Source organism: Lissotriton helveticus, chromosome 4_1 (assembly GCF_964261635.1).
Source record: "Lissotriton helveticus chromosome 4_1, aLisHel1.1, whole genome shotgun sequence".
Classification (NCBI taxonomy): domain Eukaryota; kingdom Metazoa; phylum Chordata; class Amphibia; order Caudata; family Salamandridae; genus Lissotriton; species Lissotriton helveticus.
In genome coordinates, this window is record NC_136063.1 from 397,569,873 (window position 1) to 397,594,250 (window position 24,378).

At 45.8% G+C, this 24,378-nt stretch overlaps 1 protein-coding gene across 1 annotated transcript in view; it reads left to right on the top strand.

The window, feature by feature from the left end:
• SLC25A32 (solute carrier family 25 member 32) overlaps positions 1 to 24,378 on the top strand; it is a 173,000-nt gene that overhangs the window by 128,263 nt on the left and 20,359 nt on the right. Inside the window, exon 6 of the mRNA XM_078686901.1 lies at positions 9,961 to 10,106. Within this exon, the coding sequence (XP_078543027.1) occupies positions 9,961 to 10,106 (146 nt within the window). The remainder of the gene's footprint in view (positions 1 to 9,960; positions 10,107 to 24,378) is intronic.

The window sequence follows — 24,378 nt, forward strand, 5'->3', positions numbered from 1 at the left end:
CCCTTTTAGATTCAGCCCTTTCTGGGAGGCGTACTCCATATTGTTACTGGCAAGGCTTATCCCAGTCAAGCAAGAGTGCAAGCAATGCAGCAGTTATACCCTCTTTTTTCAGCCATATCATCAGTTGACGTTCAGAACAGTCGTGGGCCTTCTTGAAATGAGGGCCTCAAGCAAAGCCATAGTAACCCAAGCCAGGCTCCACATGCAAAAGCTTCAACAATACCTTTAAGCACAATGGTCAGAATTGGAGGGTCACTCGGAGGATCTACTATTGATATGGGCAATCATCCATCGCTCACTGCAGTGGTGAAACTGCAGCAATCTGTTGCAGAGCTGGCCCTTCATAGACCCTGTTGCGCAGGGGACCATCACCATGGATACCTCGTTCTCAGAGTGGTGAGCGCATCTTCTGCAACTAACAGTTCAGGACACGTGGTCACCACAATAAAAGGGCATCCAGATCCATTGCCTTGAGCTTCTGCTCATCGAGCTAGTTTCAAAGCTTTCTTTTACCAGGTACAGCACAACGTTGTATTGACAAAACCAGACAACGTGCCTTCCGTGTATTCTCTTCAAAATCAATGCAGCACACTCACCGCAGCTGTTGGTGTTAGCACAAAGCATTTGACACTGGCTGCTCCACCTCTGAATAAACCTGCTGACAGAGTACCTTCTGTGAGTAGACAACTATTTTGCAAACCTCCTCCGCAGAATCTGGCAACAAGTCTATGAGTAGACTCCACCCACAAGTCCTTCTCCCGTACTTCTGCTGTTTGAGGATGGCGGATAGCAGAGATTGACCTCTTTGCCACCACACAAAATGCCAAAGCTTCGCTTTCAGGTCCAGAAGCTTTGACAAATGTCTCACACTACGTGGGCCATACAGCAATGATTTTCGACACTTTTAGAGATGTCTGTGGTTTCCCACGAGAAGCTCACCAACAGGCCAGACCTTCTCACGCAGCTCTACCACACAGTTGTCATGTGTTTACTGCATGACCTATTGTAGTTTTTCCTATGTTAGCCTAACCGTGCACTTTGTAGTCCTCATTTTCCTTTGCACATGTTACTTTAAAAACATGCTTGCTTTTGTGCCACATTGTACTTTCACACGGAATCTGCATATGTTTTTACGTTCTATTCTTTTTCTGGGATTTAGTCTGAGCACCACCAACAAGGTCACACAATAAAATCCCTTGTTATTCTTTCTGGCCATGAAGTAGCACCTAGACATAACACAAGAATGCAGCTGCTGTTTATGTGCACACATGTCCTAGCATGTAGATAAGTAAATGAGGCACAAACACACACATGGAACGAGAGTTCTGTGGCAATAGCACTGCAACCTGCTGACATGTAGAGCGTTCATCTGTGTATGCTAAGGTATGACAGCACATTTCATGGTATATGGATTATTGACCATGCTAACAGTATTTTTATTATGCATTTGATTTCTAAACGTGGCACGTATACTGCATTTCAGAGTACAATAGTTTGAATAAATATTCTAAACATCTTTCATGTCTCTTTGTTATTTTATTGTGGACAAGTACAAGTGAGAGAGCGAAAGGGTGTGTTCTGTTACCGCGATCCCTGAGAGGGTCGAAAGTGTTCTGGGGTGGCAATTTGCTTGTTTCTCTGGTACGGTTAGGAAGGCAAGTGAGGCACTATAGCAAGTCGGACTCTGGCTCATGGGTACTGAGGTGGTATGATGACATAGTCCCTTCATATGGATATTCCATGGTCCCAAGCATAGTTCTGTTCCAGAGCAGAATCACTTCAACATGGCACCACCAACGTTTGGTCTGATACTTACTTATGGGAACCCCAAGTAGTTTTTGTGCTTGTCCACAATACCCTGACACCTTTTTGCTGAAGGCTTAAGGCATCCGTGGTGTTAGGGGTTTCTCCTCCACAGTTATTAGGTAGCCCCTAATTCTGTCAGTTTTTCAAGCTTGCATATTAAAAGGATTATACCCGCTTTGTGCACCATTTGAATCCATTTCCATTTGGCTGCAGTTACTCAACATTTGTTTCAACATGGAGTGCCTAATGTGGAAGCTACTGTGATTTTTGTAGCAGAGACGGACGCCGCATTCAGCTTTGAAGTTTTTTTATTCCTGGGTCCCATTTGTGGACACTAATGATAATACTTTTCATGATTATTCAGTGCCCCAGGCACCGGGTGATTATCATCCATATGCACTTCTTGAAGTTCCTCTTACGGTTTGGGAACACCAAACCTGGTTTAATGGCGCCCTTCACAATGTTCTTGGAAATCTTCGAATGGACCCCTTAAGTAATAACGGGACCACATGGCCAACAGTAGCTGGTTATTCCCCATATCCAGATTTAAATGCTCTTAATTTGGTTCAGACGCGTGTTTTACATAATATTTTAGTCGACCTGTGTAGATGTCTTACTTAATTTATTTCACACACTTTGTTAGGATTGGCCTGCAGGCTCAGACTCAACAGCCTGCTGGGCCCGTGATCAGTCCTGTGGTTAATTCATTTAAGCATAAACGGCCCACAAATCGTGAGGAAAGTCCATTTTGGATTGCCCAGAAAATAGACCAACTTGAAGCTCTGTTTCCCCTTATGAGACCTCAAGATAAACACAGAATTCTTACTATATGCTTACCCAGTGGTCTGGTTCCCACTATCCCTGACTGCAATACATGGGGGACTATTTTTGCCACTTTCTACACTCTGTCATGGCACTCCCTCAATGGCTGTTCTACCGAACGTCCTCAAACAAATACAGAATGAGCATGGGGCAGGTCCTTCTCTCGATTTGGGGATTAAACGTATTGGAAATGTGCCTGTCGTCTCTGAAATGATTCTTTCTAAAGGTGAAGAAGCGTCCTTGGCCATACGCCAGCGACTTGTCGCTGTAGCTGTTGCCGACCGTGAACGAGAGTTGCTGCTCATTATTACGGATGTATATACTTCTTTGGAATGCAGTAGTCTTGGTAAGCCTGGTTCCGATAAGGACACCAATCCAGGCTGAGTTTGGAAGGGAAGAATGAGACAAGACTAAACAACAAAAGCCCAGACAGCACGGAGGTACTCTGTCCCTTGAACATACTGAAAGGCAATAGATTTTTGTGATCGCACAAAAATTAAAACTCCTGATAGGTATCAAATCCTTGACACCCGTTCTCCTTGTTCCTTTTAGGAATCATCTAAACATCAGTACGATTGAGGAAGGCGATCTGATCGTAGACCACCAGAGTACGTGTCATTGACATGGAAGCTACAACCCTCATCTGATGTGAAGATAAAGAAAGAGAATAGACCTCCTCCATATAAAGCCACTTTTCTGAAAAAGAAAGTTGCAGCATTAACAGCTAAATATGCCACAAATTGGGAGAACCCTACTCCTGAACAGGAGTTGGGCAGTGACTCTCCTTAACGCGCTGCTGAGGTAACCATAGCATGCCGGAGTCTCCACCAATTTCTGGTGGCGAAAGCAACAAACACATTTATTACAGTTAAAAAACGCTGAAACCCGCATGGCCTCCGCAGACTGACTATATCGGACTATATTGGATATTCAAATTGAAGGTGAAGTTAAAAGCACCATTAAAGGAATCTTCTGGTACAATTTAACTACATCTTATGACATTATCTTGTTTGGAGGTCATCTGGCCCCAAACTCTTGTTCTCGCATGCCCTGAGGGTGAGGATGTTATTTTTCCTTCTGTCTCACACCATGTTCCTGACGGATTCAAACAGACTTATGCCTCTGAATGGGCCCTTGCATAGACCCCTGTATTTTATCATATCGATACAGGTTGAAATAAGGATTATCCTTACCATGTTGTTACTATTCTGTCTAGCCATCAGGTACAACCACAGTATCCTATTAAACAGGATGCTAAGGCACCTGTCAAAGGAATTCTTTCTCAACTGGAGTACCAGGAAATTATTGAACACTGTGTATCTCAAATGAATAATCCTCTTTTTCCTGTTTTGAAACCTGATCATTCTTATCATATAGTCTTAGATTAAAGATATTTGAATAGCCATACTCACACTTTTGCGGTGCAAAATGCCCATAGTTTGGCACTGATTAATAATATTGTCCGTAAAAAATATAAAACCACCTTGGATATTTACAATGGTTTTTTCAGTCACAATTTGGCCCCTCGGTTTTCAAATACACTACACCCGACTCTCTATGGGGTATAAGAATAGCCCAGGCGTTTTTGCAGCACGAATGATGTTGAATCTTCATTATATCGACCCAGACTCTTTTTCCTATGTTGATGATATCTACCTAACTGATGGCGAATTTAACCCCCACTTGGCATGAGTGGATCGCATTATTTTGCGATTTGCTGAACTCTGTTATAAATTTAACTTCAGAAAGTCTTATATTGCTTTTCTCTGTGTCCTTTTCTTAGGATATGAACTGACGAATGGCGAAACAAGCCTTGCCGCATTTTCTAGAAAAATGTGCTCAATTACAACCTTCTACTACACAAAAAAGTGCAGTTTCTGCTTGAATTTTTACATTTTGGCAGGACATACTGATCAAATTTATAAACCCTTCTATGCTATAATGCACCAACATTTCTCTGCCTCCACTTGGAACACACTGCTACACTAAATCTTTGCAATCTGACTTGCTTGAATCATGCAACGTACACAATTGTTAATACTAGAAATTTGGTTATCCGGATTTTACCGGGTGCAATTGGATTTACCTATGTCACCTTGACTGAAGGCGAAACAGTCCCTATTACTTATAAATCGCATTTATATTCACCTGCAGAACTGTGTTTTGCTTCACCTGAAAAAATCCTCACTGCTGTGCAAATGACCATTTGACCACCCTAAAGGAATGGCCACTTGCTCAAGGTAAACTCATTATAGTCGTTTCTCCTAAGCCTTCCTTAGGGGCTGTCACAAAAGCCAGCGTACCTAATAAAAAAAAAAACACCCTCGGATACAATGGGCCATGTCCTTCACATCCATTGATGTAGACTTTGACCCTTCTTTGCAAACTCAGAACTTTTTGCAATATGAACATGTTTATCCTTTGCCTTCTTCAATTCCGCCTCTTGACCAATATACATCAGTCCTTTATACTGATGGGTCTGCGCAACCGGCTATAGGTTCTAAGCATCAAAATTCTGCTGCATGCTCCATCGTTCTAGGCATTGTCTCCGATGGTGTTTTTCATCCTCAAATTATTCACACACAGTCTCTTGGAGACTGCACTGCGCAATTGGCTGAATTGAAAGCTTTACTTGTTGCTCTTGAAAATGCGGCTCCTCGATTCCCCACACTTCTAGTGTGTGATCAGTATTATTGCATACAATCTTTCAATGATAATTAAAATTTTTGGAAACACAGTTATGAATGGCTAGTCACAAACTCAAGGTATACATACTTTGAGTCATCAAGGTGTGGGAACACAATCTAGGGTATTCTGTGGCTGATGAAGCCGCCAAATCTGCAGTTGCCACAGCTAGAATCGCAGCGATAACTCGCTCTAAGACTTGTATCGACAATTATACTTTGGTTGCCATGAATGCTTTTAAAGACGGCTCCCCTTTATCAATAGATTTTTCTTCTAAATATTCCTATTATTTATATCACCAGAATGTTCCTCATGTAACTATTCCTGGTGTTGGTGATCGCATGATTCCCAACGCTGACCACAGACATGATTTATTTGTGGCCGCACAAGAAGGTATAGCATCTCCACATGCTGGTGTGGCTGCCACCATTTCACTTTTACAACAAAGATATTGGTGGCAAGGTTTATACCAATAAACCAGAAAATATGTGTTATGTTGTGACATGTGTCAACAAATTAAATGTTCTGCTGTGTCTCATTCACCGCAGACATGTTTTATTCCCAGCCAGCCTTTTGGCTGTATATATTTAGATCACTGCGGTCCTCTAACTTCAGATACTCGTTCAAATATATTTTGGTTGCAGTTGATTCTTGCTCTAGGTTCCTCTGGGTTTGGCCTCAGCGCTCGGCTAATGCTCAAACTGTTATTAAAGTCTTTATCGGGACATATGCCTGCTGCATGTTCCACTCGGACCAAGATCCGGCTTTTGCCTTCAAGGTATACCGTGATTCGATGAAGTCCATGGGTGTGCAAGTATATTTTTCTTCTCCATATAGACCCGAGGGTAATAATGTTGTGAAAAAAATGACCCGTGACTTAAAACTGTCGTTAACGGCTAGGGTATTAGGCACAGGGTGTGGTTGGTTGCACCATCCAAATGAGGTTTAACCAGCATTAAATAACCTCCCTAAAAGATCTCTAGGTGGGCGGCCCTTGTACAAAGTAGTTTTTGGCATCAAGATGTATGTTCCAGACCTTGACGGTCTAGACGTTGTTGCGGCTGCTGCAACCTTTGACGTAGAGAACCATTGTACTGTCTTGTAGGACCTTCAACAGTTCTGCATCTCAAGCTTCGATTTCAGGAGTTGTGCTTCCAATTTCCAGCTGGCTTCCGAAATTGGGAGAACTTGTTCAAGAAAAGGTGGCCATCAATAAGGAATTCGGCCCAACGTACCATGATTCTATTCCAGTCCTTGGTCTAAAAGGTACACAAATTATTATTCTGCCACCACTTTCTGGTTCTAAAGACAAGCGCTTTGTCTCCATTTAACATGTCAAACTATACCATGTGGCAGATACTTAATAGTATGCCATTGGATAACCGTTCTTTTTATCAATATTTTTCTCTACAGCCTATGAGCACCATCAATGCTGATACTTTCCGGCTGAAGGAGGGAGGGAGCTGCTGAGTCCTATGTCGAAATTTTTCCTATCGCGCAACTTGCTTCTAATATCATGTCTTCTGCAGCAGATGTCATTTACAATGATCCACCGTTGGCGAATCCATCCAAGTTGGCCTTTTCAAGTCCTACTGTTGAGTCCCATCCTCATGTGTTTCAGCAGAGTACCTCCGGTACTAAATGGATCAAGATAACTTTTTTACTGACAGTTCTTCTGCTGTGTACACACGTCTAGCACGGATGTGTGTTTTTCTTTCATGGTTAAAACACACTTATCTAGTCCCTCCTTGGATATATGTCTGCATCATACTTTCCATGTTTTTTTTTTTTTATTGTATTCGTGGCTATTTTCTTCCTACTGATCATCTGCCATTACCTCCCAGTATGTTCTGCTGCAGAACTAGTCAACTGGGTGTTTGCCCCCTATTCTTCATCACATAAAAAGAAAAGTGACTTGTCCCTCGTGAACATTTCAGCCGTTCCAGTGACTGATGGAATTGTTTGGGATAAAGTTATTTTCGATATATTCATTACAACAGAGATCTTGCAGATACCATATGAGTTCAAAGTTTCTATGGGTGATTTGATAGTACCTGGATTACATTCAGTTGTTTAGGATGTTGATACTGTAAATTCTATGCATTCTGAGTAAAAGTGTCATACTGTTTTTAGATCAGAAGATCTGTATTTTAATTCCGCTAACTATGCTGCTATGTTCTGTTGCCATAATTATGACCCAATTTTTTTCATAAAATGGGTAGACAGCGTCCCCATTTTAATTTTAATTGTAATTATACCCAATGGTAACATTGTCCCACTTCTCCAGAGAGTTCCAAAAAACAAAAAGATAAATATACATATTTTACAGAATATGATACTTCAGACCCCATGTAATATTATTATTTTAAATTGACTCCAAGACCACCAAAAAATATATGCGTACTCAAACTTAGCTTATATATATTACTATGTCCTTTTCCGAGCACAATAGTTTGAATAACTATTCTAAACTGCTTTCTTGTCTCTTTCTTATTTTATTGTGGACAAGTACAAGTGAGAGAGCGAAAGGGTGTGTCCTATTACTGAGATCCCTGAGAGGGTCGAGAGTGTTGTGTTCCGGGGTGTCAATTCACTTGTTTCTGTGGTATGGTTAGGAGAGCAAGTGAGGCACTATAGCTAGTCGGACTCAGGCTCATGGATACTGAGGTGGTATGATGACTTAGTCCCTACATACTGATGTTCCATGGTCCCAAGCGTAGTTCTGTTTCAGAGCAGAGTCCCTGCAACATGATCAGGCACCCCATCCCCTCGCAACTCAATCTAGCGATCTGGCTCCTGAGGTCCTAGAGTTAAACTAACGTAATCTTCCTCAAAATAGCACGCGGACCCACTATGTGGGACTGCTAAGCTGCCAAGTGGAAGAGGTTTGTCCACTACTGCATTCCTACGCACTTAGTCCCACTTAAACCTGACATTTAGGATATCGTCTGCTACCTCTTTCATCTAAAGAAATCAGGCCTGTACTTCCATACGCCTTCATGTTGTGCAACTAAGCAGCTTGCATGTGGACCAGAGAACACGATTCTTTATTCAGAATCCCTGTCGTCAAGGCTTTCATGGAATGACTCTAATGGGTTAGTCCACCTACGGTACCACCACCCCTGAACCTTAAAGTGGTCTTTACCAGACACATGGATCCTCCTTTTGAACCTCTACGTTTGTGCCCAGTACAGTTCCTTTCCAGGAAGGTTGCTATCCTTGTCACCATCACAACTTTAGGGCGTATCGGCAAATTTCAGGCCCTCACCCTGGAAGGGCCTTTCTTTCAAGTTAATAACAGAATTGTCCTTATAACCAACCTTAACTTCATTCCTAAAGTGGTATCCCCATTCTATTTCTATTAAACCATTGAACTTCAGGTCTTCTTTCCACAACCAAACTTTGGCAAAGAGCGCCCTTCACATACTTGATGCCAATGTGCTTTTATGTATGCATTGATGGGACCAGTCATTTTCAAAAACTCAGCAACTTATGGTTGCTTTCGCCAAGCCACAGAAAGGACAAGCTCTCTCTAAGGCAGGCATAGCTAGATGGATTGCCAAATGTATCCAAACGTGCTACATTAAGGCTAATAGGAATTTGCCTGCCCCACCCAGGCCTCATTCAACTTGTAAAGAAGAAGCTACCATGGCTTTTTCTTGGAAGCATACCCATAGCTGACATTTGTAAGGCAGCTTCGTGGTTGACCGCGCACACATTCACCAAACACTAGTGTATGGATGTCTTAGTATGCCAACAAGCAAGAGTTGGTCAAGCTACCCTGAAGAACTCTTTTTCAGTCTTCTGCAACATCCTCCAGCAAACCACTGCTTAGGGGAGTACTGCTGTACAGTGTATGCAGAGTATATCGATCTATAGATGTATCTACAGCCTCATGCTTCGAACAGAGCATATTAACTTGTAAACATTGGTGTGTAGCCTGTAAATTCACAGGCACCCACCCACCTTCCCGGGTGCTTTTGGTTGTTAAAGGTGTATTTTCTTTTACTTAAACACCCTGGATTTAACTTTTTGCATAGTCATATGCATTCCTGTCTAATGCTTCATCTTTACGCTCGCCCATTGTCCGGAAAACAAACTAATAATGTAGCCGGTCCCCATGCTCATTACCAACTAAGGGTGGAGTTACTATACCTTGTGGTTTGACTTCTTCAAAGAAAAACAAGTTGCAAACATCTGAGCTCAAACCTGGATGTCAGAAGTATGCAGAGCATGTGAATCTACAGCACTTCATACTATGGACAGGTACTTACAAGGTAAGTAGCATATTCCTTTTTCATATGTCATTTTTCTAATCGCAGACACAAAAGCTCTGCTCACACACAAACTAAGAAAAGGAACAATGTTGTAATTTTATTTGTTACTTGTAACTGCATTATAAATGTATCGACTTGAATCTGGTGACAATTATTTGTTCCTCTTTCTAGTGTTTATGAAGGTATTCATAATCTAGCGGAGAGACGCTCTGTATTAGGTTCAACTCGCTTCTTGCACTTGGTTACATTTAGTTGTAGTGCAGAAAGCCATTGACTCTCTTCGTATTGTCTTTTTCAGAGTTTTATGTTTATTGCTTCCTTGCTCTCACAGTTTTGAACAATCTTGCATGTGCTTTATTTTGGTTTTTAGAATACAATTGAATATATAACAATGGCAGCGCTGTCCAAAATATTTGCAGTAGCAGCAACATATCCATATCAAGTAGTGCGGGCTCGTCTTCAGGATCAGCACAACACGTACTCCGGCGTCATTGATGTTATTCGCAGGACATGGAGGTAAGAACGGTCATTTGTTTCACTTCAGAAACTTACAGAGCCAGTGCACATAGAAATGAGGCCGATGTAGTATGATAAATGTACAAGAACACATTTAAACAGCAAACTGTATTATGCTTTGTCTGTTGAAGGTTTTAGTTTAATTCAATAGCAGAGAAAATGTGGATAAGTCAGTGCACAAAAATGAATTCAGTTGTGCTCTTTTTTCACTAATATAGCAATGATGCATGCATCTTTGCTTCCTTCAACTAGAAACACCTTCCTCTGTTGCTCCTAAGCTGAATTTTATGGTGCACTCTGTAGTGGACAGGCGGGATCCCTCTAAACAAAGGGGGAGTGGCTTGCAAAAAGTGTACTGTACGCGAGACCAACATGTCTTCGGACTACCTAGCTTCCTTCATCTGTAAAAGCCAAGATTCATTCCAAGGCCACCAACAGGGCTTTCTTCCTCCTAACAATCTGCCTGAGGAAACTGGGAAGCCGACAGTAGTTTATTACGCATAGAATGTGTTGACCTAATCTGAAAAAGCAATTTAATAAGCCTCATCTGCATAGGTGCTGTACAGATCCACTTAAAAAGTGCTTTGATTGCTGTCTAAATAGTTTGAAACAGTAGTAGACATTGGACCTATAACAACCAAAGCCTTTATTACTTAGATTCCAAAATAAGGCCTGACCCCCCTAAAGATGAAATCATACCATTCGCTTCTGATTTTATAAACGGAATATACAATTCTCAGTGAAAATACTAGCAGGCAGGTTACTTCCAAGCTTGCCAATGTTGATACATGTGGACCAAAACGGGTGCGTGCTTTGCTGCAGCATATCCTTGAGCATCAGGAGATTTTATAGCATAGTAGAGAAGGCTCCCCATTGTTGGTCATGCTCAGCACATCTGGCTTTCAATTAAGAGCAGGCCATTTATGTGCTTAATTGACTTTATATACTTAATATACTGGATACATTTGGTTTTAGAAGACAGATGCTTAGGTTGTTTAAACGTCTGAACGCACGGTCTACACTCAGGGTTAAAACTGGATATAACATAGCTTCATACCAGGTTAGTAGCGGTACAAGACCTGGGTGCCTACACTTCCCCCTGCCTTTCGCAGTGGCCATTAAACCTTTAGCTGTTGAAATGATCACTTTGGGGGAAGAATCAGGTATCCATTTGGGAGGAACCATTTATTCGATTTCCAATATGCAAATCATATGTTACTCTGTATGCAAGATGATGAGTCTGACTGGACTTCAATTTGATGTACTTTGGCTCATTTAAGGCAGTCTCAGGTCTGGGACTTAATTGGAGTAAATCCTGTGTATTACCACTGAATGAAACCCTGCTACTGCAGGTGAGGGTTGCTCTGGAAGTCATACATTTTTCGATATTCAGGGATTGAAATATATCATTATGAGGCAGATCTTTTGGCCGCCTCAAATCTCATTTTGAACTCCACTCCTTCTATCAATGTTAGTATGCATAGCATTAGCTAAAATGACTGTTATCTCAACTTTTTAATAATTTGCCTATCTTTCCTCTGTAGTCCTGAAGAAGGCCGTTCAAGAGTTGTTGGGTGACTTGTTTGGTGATCTAGTAGAAGAGTAGTGTTAACAGTACTGCCAACTGAGAGAGGAGAATGGGTGTCCCCCCCCACCCCCATCCCCGAACCTCCCCCATCTCCCTGATTTTGAGGATTACTACTTAGTAGTCCTGTTACGCTAGGTAGCCTGTTGGGCAGCTGGTTATCATTTAAATGAAACTGGTTATAGGTCTGTCCAACAAGCTCTTTCTCGTGATCCTATTATCTGGAGTTCAGACCTTTAAAGGCCATTCCTATTTAGTACAAACTGCCCATGGGTTATCTGTAATGGAGCTTGGATATCATGCGTTCACTTTGGTCGTACACACCGGCAGCATCCCTCAGGGTACTCCAGTGGACACACTCTTCACTATTGATCGAGCACACTAGGAGGGAGTGGGTAACTTTTCCATAAGCGACCTGTTTAGCAATGAAACATTAATAGGCTTACAGGCATTAGAACAGGAAAATTCATTACTCAAAGTTCAATTCCTTGTGTGTGATAAAATAGTGAGCGCAGCACAAAAAGACTCTAACATTATTGAGAACGAACCACAGAGCTATACAGTTTTGCAAGATCTACATACAATGGGAGATGGAGAAAAAGTTAATTACTTGGCTACGTAAAGCAACCCACACGAAAACTGTCCATTTTAAATATTTTTAATTTAATACTCTACATAGAGGCTACCTAACAACTCATAGAATCAGTAGGATGTACCCTGTGGCTTGCTTTGAATGCCTTTGGTGTCACAACACTCAGGCTAGATTCAGGGACATAATGTGGTACTGTTTGAAATTAAGAGGTGTTTGAAAAGATGTAATAGAGGACCCTAACTCCCGTCCTGCTCCCAGCAGAAGACCGTCCTGCTCCCAGCAGAAGAGGTCGCTCAACACGCTGCTCCCTGCCTCGCCTGGTATCGTAGCGCTTACCGCCAGACTGATGAGTGCCTATCTCGCCTTGCACCCACAACTGCTTTAGCCTGCATAATTATTTATTAGAGTTCGTAGCGCTAGATTGCCCCGCCTATCTATTATTATTTATTAAATTGCTGATGTAAATTAGATCGTAGCGCTTGATTGCCAAGGTGCGCTTGTACGATATTTGAACTTGTGCTGGGCTGCCTGCAGACTTATTTGTGCCTGATTGTGCCGGCGCCACTGCCATTTGCATCGCGCTATTTACAATTGTGCCCCAATCCTGTTGCGATATTGGCTTGCTGCCATTTTGTTTTTTGTTGTTGTGTTGTGCCTCCCTGCCCTGATCTCCACCCCGCTCCCAGCTGATCCTCCCACTGATACTGTTTACCCCCGCTCTGCCGTGGTAGCACTGTGACCGTCCTGCTCCCAGCAGAAGAGGTCGCTCCACACGCTGCTCCCTGCCTCGCCTGGTATCGTAGCGCTTACCGCCAGACTGCTGAGTGCCTATCTCGCCTTGCACCCACAACTGCTTTAGCCTGCATAATTATTTATTAGAGTTCGTAGCGCTAGATTGCCCCGCCTGTCTATTATTATTTATTAAATTGCTGATGTAAATTAGATCGTAGCGCCTGATTGCCAAGGTGCGCTTGTACGATATGTGAACTTGTGCTGGGCTGCCTGCAGACTTATTTGTGCCTGATTGTGCCGGCGCCACTGCCATTTGCATCGCGCTATTTACAATTGTGCCCCAATCCTGTTGCGATATTGGCTTGCTGCCATTTTGTTTTTTGTTGTTGTGTTGTGCCTCCCTGCCCTGATCTCCACCCCGCTCCCGCCTCCCAGCTGATCCTCCCTCGCCCCTCCCCTTCCACTATCCACATATGACAGATGCCTACGCGCGCAGCGTTCACGCGCAGCGGACGCGCCCCAAAGGCGCGCCAAAGGTAAGCCCGTCTACGCCCGTCCACGCCTGGACCGCGCCCAGCGCCAGCCCCCCTGGTCCACGCAAATCCCATTCCACCCGCATAACATACGACGCCGCAACCCTCTCAGCACTTACCCCGGCCCACTCCCTAACTGCTACCAAGCCGCTCCAGGACACACCCTTAGACCCTTCACCTGCCACTCCTGCAAGTTCGACTGCATCAGGACCCACACCAAATCCATAAACTCCAAACAGAGCTCCGACACTAACCACCTAAAGTGCTTACTGCTCAACACCCACTCAGTCCACAGACACTCCATCGAACTCTGGAACCTACTCGACACTACATCGCCGGGCGTCGCCTTCCTTACAGAAAGTTGGATGAACGCCTCATCAGCCCCCGACATCGCCATAGCCATCCCGGACACCTACAAGATCATCCGAAAGGACCGCATCAACCAAACAGGAGGAGGCATCGCCATCGTCCAGAAGAACACCATCCGCATCATGACCAGCTCCGACGATAACCTCGCTACCGCCGAACACCTTCACTTCCAGATTCACACCGACCCCAAAACCACACTCAGAGGCACCCTTATCTACAGACACCCAGGACCCCGCTCACAATTCAGTGAAGACATCGCTGACTTCATCAGCCCACATGCCATCCCATCCGAGAACTGCATTCTACTGGGAGACCTCAACTTCCACCTGGACAAGAAAAACGACAACAACACCACCACCCTTCTGGACAACATGGCCAATCTTGGACTCCAACAACTCGTTGACACCCCCACCCACTCCGCCGGACACACGCTCGACCCTATCTTCACCTCCAGCAAGCACATCTCCTTCGATCACACCACAGCTCTCCACTGGACGGACCACAGCTGCGTTCACTTCCACTACAAAAAATCCACGTCCCATAACCCCCCACAACCTATTCCCCGAAGAAACTGGAACAAAATCACCACCGACCAGCTCTTCTCGTCACTTCAACAAAACACTCCTGCCAATTCATCGGACCCAAAACAAGCAGCCACCAACCTCACACAATGGATCACCCACAGCGCAGACGAACTAGCACCCTTGAAAAACCATCTAATCAAGCAAGGGAACAAAAAAGCCCCCTGGTTCAACGATGACCATAAGAAATCCAAGAAGCTCTGTCGGACTCTCGAGAAAACCTGGAGAAAAAACCCTACCACTGACAACCTGGCCTCCTTCAAAAACGCCACCCGCAAACGCCACCAACTCATCCGATCCACCAAGAAATCAGCATTTAAGGATCGACTTGACTACAATACCCAAAACAGCAAGGAACTATTCAACATCGTCAAAGAATTCACTAACCCCTCCGTAGGCACTAACGACATCACCCCCTCCCAAGACCTCTGCGACTCTCTATCATCATTCTTCCACAACAAAATCGCCGAAATACACAACAGCTTTCAAAACCAGTCCGAAGACCGGCCCACTCCACCCACCTCCGAATCAAAACCCCCCTCTAACAACCTTTGCGCCTGGAACCCAATCACCACTGAAGACTGATGACTGATGAATTCCATCCACTCAGGATCGCCAACCGACCCTTGTCCCCACCACATCTTCAACAAAGCAGACTCCATCATCACACCCCATCTCCGAGACGTAATCAACTGCCACCTTCCCAGAAAACTGGAAACATGCCGAACTCAGCGCCCTTCTGAAGAAACCCACGGCTGACCCAACCGAACTTAAGAACTACCGCCCCATCTCGCTCCTCCCATTCCCCGCCAAAGTCATCGAGAAAGCCGTCAACAGTCAGCTCGCCGCCTTCCTAGAATCCAACAAATCCCTCGACTCCTCTCAATCAGGCTTCCGAGCCAAACACAGCACCGAAACCGCCCTCATCGCAGCAACAGATGACATCCGAACACTACTGGACAACGGAGAAACAGTTGCTCTCATCTTACTTGACCTCTCCGCAGCCTTCGACACAGTCTGTCATAGCACCCTCATACAACGCCTCAGCAACATCGGAGTACAAGGAAAGGCATTGGACTGGATAATATCGTTCCTCACCGGAAGAACCCAGAGAGTCCGCCTCCCCCCTTTCAAATCAGAGGCCACCGAAGTCATCTGCGGCGTACCACAAGGAACGTCACTCAGCCCCACCCTCTTCAACGTATACATGAGTCCCCTCGCATCCATCGCACGCCAACACAATCTCAACATCATCTCCTACGCAGACAACACCCAGCTGATCCTCTCCCTCACAAAAGACCCAAACACCGCCAAAACCAACCTACACGAAGGAATGAAAGAAGTAGCCGAATGGATGAAGAACAGCCGTTTAAAACTAAACTCAGACAAAACAGAAGCCCTCATCTTAGGACCCTCCCCCTCTGCCTGGGACAACTCATGGTGGCCACCGGCCCTCGGAACCGCACCCATACCTATGGACCACGCACGTAACCTGGGCTTCATCCTAGACTCCTCCCTCTCGATGACCAGACAAGTCAACGCCGTCTCATCATCTTGCTTCAACATCCTACGAATGCTCAAAAAAATCTTCCGTTGGATCCCCACCGAAACAAGAAAGACAGTCACCCACGCACTGGTCACAAGCCGATTGGATTACGGCAACACCCTTTATGCCGGAACCACAGCCAAACTACAGAAAAAACTCCAACGCATCCAAAACGCCTCAGCCAGGCTCATTTTGGACATCCCTCCGCAAGCTCACATTTCCGACCACCTGAAAGACCTCCATTGGCTCCCTGTCAACAAGAGAATAACGTTGCGTCTCCTCACCCACGCACACAAAGCCCTCTACGACCTAGGACCCGAATGCCTCAACACGCGTCTATCCTTCTACACCCCCTCCCGCCAACTACGATCGTCCAATCAAGCCCTCGCCGCAATCTCGCGCATCCACAGATCCACCATGGGGGGAAGATCCTTCTCCTACTTAGCGGCTAAAACCTGGAATTCTCTCCCCACCCACCTCCGCCTCACTCAGAACCACCTCTCTTTCAGAAAGCAACTAAAAACCTGGATATTCGATAAGTAAATTCACCTCCCTCCCCCAAGCGCCTTGAGACCCTCTGGGTGAGTAGTGCGCTATACAAATTTCTGAACTTGAACTTAACTCGGACTATTGGTTGTAGTAGTCTCAATCAAATAGAAGTCCGCGTGATGTGGTTGTTTCCAAGACCTAAACAGGGCAAGGTGGCATCACAGTTTATTGATCTGACCTTTCATTTGGCAAAAGAAAGCTCTTACTTTGGTATGGATATCTCTCATCCCCTGCTGAACTACATGTAGGAATACTGTGACCTTCTGGGTAATATCAGAGAGCTATGCTCTCAGTCTAAAAGAGAAGAGAGTTTAAGGAAACGACCAATATTGCAGCAATGCGATGAATTGATCCAATTGCGTAAGGAGAATGACGAAGATTGGTAATAAGTCATCTGTTTATAAGCAACCTGGACTACAGGAATGCACTCTATGTGGGCATGGCAGACTATCTTTTTTCACGTCTGCTGATGATCCAGAATGCGGCCGCCAAGCTCATGTGTAACAAAAGCAAGTACAGCTCAGCCTCTGAATGTCTGAGGGAGCCCCATTGGCTGCCTGTTCGTCAAAGGTCAAAATTCAAGCTCCTGGGTGATGCTCATAAGGCCTTATACAATCATGGCCCTAGAGTCCTGCAAAATAAAATTTAATTCTATGTTCCAACTCGGAACTTAAGATCATGCAATCAGGCCCGGGCAAAACCAAAACGCATTAGGAGGGCCAGAGCAGGGGGCTGCTCTTTCAGTCATCTGGCAGCAACACATTGGAACGAACTCCTGCTGGAAATGAGTTTTACCGATGACTATATGTCTTTCAGAAAAAGCTAAACTGTTCACTAGGGTTTAATTAAACAACTAGAGCTTTGAATGTTACCTTACTCTCATTTTTAGGTGTTTGCTTTCCTAGCGCCATGATATCCTCTTGAATGAATGTTGCGCTTACAAATAAATATATAAATGAGGTTCCTGAAATAAGTACCAGAGAGCTGAAGTTAATTGTAACAATGCACAATTGTTTTGATCATTATGCATTTCACACTCTGCCCTGACTTGGCATCTGTATTTCTTGCACTTGTAGTAAATATGTGGTAGGTCCTACATATGGAGATATAAAATAATGTCATTCGAGGCATGGCCAAGATGGCGGCGGAGACAGACATGTATTAAGTGTGCTCCACGCCAGGCCCATACTTAACTTGACGTACTCCTTATCGGACCTATGAGCGCCACTTCGGAAAGGAGCCCCCTAGGAGTAGAAAAGTTGTGTGGTGGGGAGGTGATCTGAGACCACAGATCTGGGAGACCGTAGTTGACATTCCAGTCTGCGGCCTTGCTGGGTCCCCCCTTGTGCTGAAGCTGTGGTGGGGCTGTCCGGCTTGTGAACTGGGCCCCCTCTGAGATCCAGGAGGCACTAGCCGAATAACATCAGCGGAAGGGGTGAAGAACTGGTGATTGTTGAACGCAGGCCCCGGAGAGCAATTGCAGTGACCGAGAGTCCGAGATCGCCGGTGACATCGCACCAGATGCCTACCCCCAGACTGGGAGAGGGGAGCCTCCCATGGGCCTGACCGCATTGTTGGTACAGTGGCATTCCCTCAAGGAGTGGGTAATCCAGAGGGGAGACCATGACTAACCTGTGTGGCGGTACAGGGAGCCGAAGCTGCGGGCCATGCTGCACATCCCTCTGGTGAGAATCCAAATCGAGCGTGCTGGGGTGAGGGCAGTGTTGTTGGTGGCTTTTTGCCCCCCCCCCACCCCCCCCCTTCGCACATCACCCAAGCCTGTTGACTCGTAGTCCAGGGGATAGAAGATCCAGTGGTCCCCATCTGCGCCTCGGCGGCCCACTGATAGCCCTGATTCGCTGGCGAGGTCGCTCTGTAGGCCTGGGTCCCCTTTTGAGATCATCCTCAAGCAGTGCTAGGGCAGGAGACTCAAAGTGTCACTACACTGTGGGTTAGGGGTCGTGAGGACAGTCTTAGATTAACCAGTGCACCGGTGGCAAAGTCCAGTCTCCTAAAACCAGGAAGGGAACGCATAACTTCCATCGATGTTGTAGAGCCGAATGGAGGATTAAGGAAGTATTCCCCCTCCCCATATGGGGCATGACTCCTTGGGCCACGGAGGGTGGCATCATTCATGTGCCTAAGCAGTGCTAGTTTCATCATTGAACGGGCGAATCGAGCACTGGGGGGAAGCCAGCCCCTTCCCCCCCTGAGTTCTTCAGAGACTGGTGATAGCCAGATTCCTGAACTTTCATGATCGGGGTATGATCCTTTCTGTAATACATAAGGCAGGGTAGGTCTGCATTGAGAATTAAAAAATAATGGTTTTCCCCGACTATTCCTGAGAATTCCAACGGCAACGGTGCGCATTCAACTCTGTGAAGGTGAAACCGCGGAGCCTGCATTTGCAATACATGCTGCTATTCCCCTGCTAAACTGAAGGTGTTATACTGAAGGAAATCGCTTTTCTTCCAGACACCGAGGAGTGGCTAGAAGACTGTCTCAGACTGAAACGATTTGGGGATAGAGTCTGGCATATGCTCTGGGGAGGAGAGAGCTGACCCAGGGACTGGAGGGAATCCAGGAGGAGGGGTCACCGTTCATAGAGGAGGGTTACAGGTACACCATGGCGAGATAGAAGACCCGAGTGGCGATTAGAGGTCTCCTTACACTCTGAGGGGGACAGACAGGCCACCACCAAGAGCGGAGGGGGGTCCACACAGGGCTACAGGTGACGACCAGGGATTGGAGTCGGAAACCTACCTCCCCAGGTAGTCGACATCACACATCTAGAACACAAAACTGAGGCTCCCTCTTCAGATGCCACAACGTTTGGACTGGCGCCTGCACCATAATCATGGAACTGATGGTTTGATACGGGGCGTATGATTCTCCTTGCCCCGTTATGAATGGCTCAGTGAGTCGGAACAGTTGTTGTTCTTCTTTACACTTGTAGGTACTATGCCACCACTTCTTGGGGCAGCTGTACATTTTTGAGGCTGAGCTAGTGATAGGGGTGGGGTGATACAAACCTCTCTTTGTTTCCCCTGTAGAGTAGTTATAGTTTAGCTATGAGAGCATTCACTCACAGGGGTCCTTGTTGGGTGGGAAGTGGAATGGGTTCCTAGTTTGGGGTTCAGGACGGGTTGTGTTGGGGGTGGGGCAGAGGCCGATATGTCGGCTAGGTGTTGAACAGCTTTGGAAGGATGGTACAATTCAGGGAGAACAGTCAAGATTAAGTGGGCCGATAACCCAGCCCCTACTGTGACAGCATTCACCACATCAGTCAGCAGCTGCTACCTAGCACCCATCACTACTCTAGTGCATCCCGCAACCCTTTCTAGACCCTGGATGAATACTCTACTATTAGCAGATAGCACCCTGTCGATCTTGTCCTGGAATGTGAACGGCCTGGGTGACAAGGTCAAGAGACGGTTAGGGAACCAATACATCAGACAACTGCAGTCAGATGTGGTGCTCTTTCAGGAGACACATCTTAAGGGAATACAGTGCAGAGTCTTGGGAAGAGGAGCCTGCACCTCATTAGCACATGCAGTGTACATGTCAGGCTCCAGGGGAGTGGCTATTTTGATCCAGAAAGATCTTCCTTCTTAAATAACTAAGAGGTGTACAAACATCTCCGGGAGGTATGTAGGAGTGAAAGGGTTCTGGGGACATAAGATGTTATGCTGCTTAGTGTATACGCACCCCCTAAGCTACAGGACACCACTTTCGTGAAACCAGCTGGCATTATCCTGGAGGCACTCTGGATCGAGGGAGGAGATTTTGATGATGTCATGGTGACAGAGCAGGACAGAACGGGATCCACTGTGCCCAGCCACACAACCCACCCCACTCGTAAGTTTTGCAGCTGGCTTGGGTCTCACGAATCTCTGGAGGAGAGCTCATCCACTTGAAAATAAATATATCTTCTCTCTGGGGCCATAGGGTGTTCTCCCGTCTAGACTGTCATTGACCTGGCAGGGGAAGTGGGAACCATTTTGTAAGTCTGGGCGGTGGACTCCGCTCCACTTGCAGTGTTTTCCGCGTTACGCGGAGCTCATGGAGTTCCCAAAAACTGTGCTTCACGGAGTGGTGTATTTTCCCTTGCTCGCGTTCGTCAACGTCAAGTTGGTGAGGCGCGAGTGATGATAATCCACCTCCCGGCGAGATTTGTCCTCGTTCACGATTGTCAACATCAGTTTGGCGCGCGTGGAAAATCAACCTCCCTGTGAGATTTATCAACGCAGGTGCTCAGATTTCTCATTGCGATTGGTTGCCTATACTCGCGACAACTCGCATTGAGAAACTGTCCGTTCGCGTTGAGAAAGCTGCCGCTCGAGTAAAAAGCTACTTGAGCGCCTGGCACTGAAAATCACTGTGAACGGTATTTATCTAAGGCACTCCGCTGCTCGTGGAGCTCTGCGTAGCTCGGCAGAGCTTTTTTTGCACTTTGCGGAGTTCCGCATAGCGGAACGCCGCAAACTTCGCCCAGCAGATGGACGATTTGGCCCGCGGCCTTTATGAGCACTCCCCCCCTGTTGGTGAAGGTGGATAGGCGACGTAGTAGGTAGAAGCGTTGGAAACTTATTGCCTGGGACCTACGGGACTGGGAGGGGGCGGTGGGGCTGAAGGGGTACTCCAATCTTCCAGGAAAATGAAGTTTCCATCATGTCTAAAGTAGTGCTCTGGGAGGCCTATAAAAGAGTCCATCGAGATAGTGCCCAGAACTTCATAGCCTAAAAGAGGGGGAAAGAGGTGGGAACTTTGGAGAAACTCGAGATGTGGCTGCTGGAGATCGGGGGAACCCTGGTCTGGAACCAGATCCCCTTACTCTTAGGAAATTAACCTTCCTAAAAGACGAATATCGAGCTCAGGCACATGAAAATGCCCTAACCCAAATGCTGGCCACATTACAGTAACTATAAGACACGGGGGATAAGGCCTGGAAGCTCCTGGCATGGCTGTTTTAAGAAACGGAGACTAGGTTGGTGGAACAGATAGTTGAACCAGGGGGAGAACAGTGCGGAAACAGACAAAACAATAGCGAGAGCCTTTGCTCACTGTTGTGCGGGATATTTTAGGCTAGGCCATTCTGGACATTATTCCAAATTGAACACTACCTGCAGTCGGTGAACACCGCTGCTTTAGACGCAGAGGCTTGAGCAGTGGTTAATGCAAAAATTACATTGGCAGAAGTTCAAGCTGCTACAGTAATACTGAGCTCTAACAAGACCCCGGCCCAACGAGAGTCCCTCAGAACTTTATAAGCAATACAAAGGGCTGGTGGGAACCCATCTCTTGAACATGTATTTGTAAGCTGATCGACAGGGCACCCTACCATGCGACCTTTAAAGGGCGCTCATAGTAGTCATTCATAAAGAAAGCAAGCCAAAAGAGTACTGTGACTTAAATTGCCCGATATTGTTACTCATCACGGAAGTTAAAATCTATACTAGCCGTTAGACTCCTACAGGTCATCAGTCACATTGCACCTATAATTGGCTGAAAGAAATTAGTGTTCAACACAACAAGAACCCCATCTCATAGGCAAACCTAATAACAAAAGTTCCAAAGGAATACTATCAATCGTAAACAGCCCGACGGCATGCCTGGTCTCTTCCTGTCGATAGAACAATCGAATAGCCAACTACTGAGAGGACTCACTGCTGGAGTTCGATATACTACTCATCCTTTTCGGCTGGTATGAGATACACAAGCTGAGTGAGGTCTAAAAGAACTGAGTGTCCAACAGTGGTGCTGTGACAGAGTGTCTAGCCCTGAAGAATTTGCCAAAATTTAAAAGGCAGAGAAACATGTTGGCAGTGGGTATTGGTATGCGAGGTTAGTTACCAACCTTTTTAATTTGACATAGCACACCAAAAAATTCAGAATAAAGTTGTTACAGGGGTGTGTTTGTCAATTTTAATACCACTTTTTGTCACTAGTGGATGGTGATTTTTGACCAGTCCATTGCACTTCACTTCCTTTCCTTGTTTGGACACTTTCTTTGGTTTTGTTTTTCTTTTCTGGGACAAATAATGACTGCCTATGATGAGAAAAGGGGCCTATTCTGGTGAGTACCTGCCAGTTGGTCGTGCGCCTGTGAGGGGTCATTGTGTCCTCCACACTTTTTTCACCTATACAAAGAAAAAGTGAGTTCCTACCACGCCTGTGGTTCTTGTTGACTGTCTTTTGAAAATGGATATCTTTTAACTAAAGGCAACTAACAGTGCAGATAACCACATTTCAAAAATAAAGTATGATGGGTTTTTTGCAGCAAAGGAAATAGATGTGAGGTATTCCTTTGGAACTTTTGTTATTAGGTTTGCCTATGAGATGGGGTTCTTGTTGTGTTGAAGTTTATTGAGTGGAGGGCAACCCTATGTTCGAGGCATGTGGGCTGCTGAATTCATATCTGTGCATAGATCGCCACCTAGTGTTGGGTCCGGATGATTGCACATTGTTGTCCTGGAAGAGTCTTCGAAGTATCACGAGATAGGTGGCTCCTCCCTTGGACTGCAGTGCGCATGGGCATCCTCTCCATCCCCAGATTGTTTTTCTCCGCCATTGGGTTCGGATGTACTTTCCTACTCTCCAAGTTCGGAACAAAGAAAACTTCTCAAAAGGCTAAAAGGCCTTTGGATACCGCCGGTTTTGTTAAGCGCTCGGTGCCGATACACTTTTTACAACTCGGTCGCACTCCAGTCGTCGAATCGGGCCGTGAGGCCTTCTCAACACCACGTGGACCGACCGTCGATGGAATGAAGTCCGGTCAAGTACTGCCCTCAGTGCAACTCGAAGTTTCCGCACACAGACAAACATCCAGTGTGCAACAAATGCCTATCTCCAGATCACAACGAAGATAGTTGCCTGGTCTGTGCCCAATTCCGATCAAAAAAGACTATTCGGAATAGACGGGCGGCGAGGCAAGAAATGCAACGATCGGCGCCGGAGCCCGATAACATCTTCGGGGAAGAAGACGATCTAGCAAGCGCCGAAGACTCAGATCGAGACGATGGAAAATACTCGGAGCCCGACTCCGAATATTACCCCGAAGAGGGAGAACTAATCGTCGATCTCGAAGACTATGATCAGGACATCGTAGCAGTTGAAGACGACTCCGATGACTGCGAGGGGAGAACCGTGAGTACACGGCCCCATATAGACACTACACCTCTATCAGAGACTCAGGTCAAGGCATCGCCAGCAGGCCTTAGCCGAGACCAACAACCTCGTTCTACAGCCCCGCCATACCGCCCGGCTAAGAACATATCGAAAGAGCCCTCTGAGACACGTCACACAACGTCGGTTCCATCAAAACCGAAACTTGTCGACAATACAGTCTTCGGACCAAATTATGTCGACCCGAAGGTATCGAAGCCTAAAGGCGTCGACCCGAAGGCCACAGTACCCTCGAAACCAAAAACCGTAGAGTCAACATCGAAGACAAAAGCAGTCGAGTCGAGCTCAAAACCAAAGGCAGTCAAGTCAACCTCAAAGCCAAAACACGTCGATTCGACGCAAAAACTAAAGCACATTGAATCAATTCCTAAAAAGCACGTCGAATCGAGCAAATCAGCCTCAGGTATCGACAAGGGGACCAAACCAGTCGACGACAAAATAAGGCCTACACCCAAAACTAACGTCCAACCGAAGGTGGCGAAAAGAAATCGGTCGAGCCGAAATCCATCGACCCGAAAAAGGGCGTCGAACAGAAATGAATATGCTACTTACCAGTATGCATCTGTTCTTGGCATGTAGGGCTGCTAACATTCATATCTT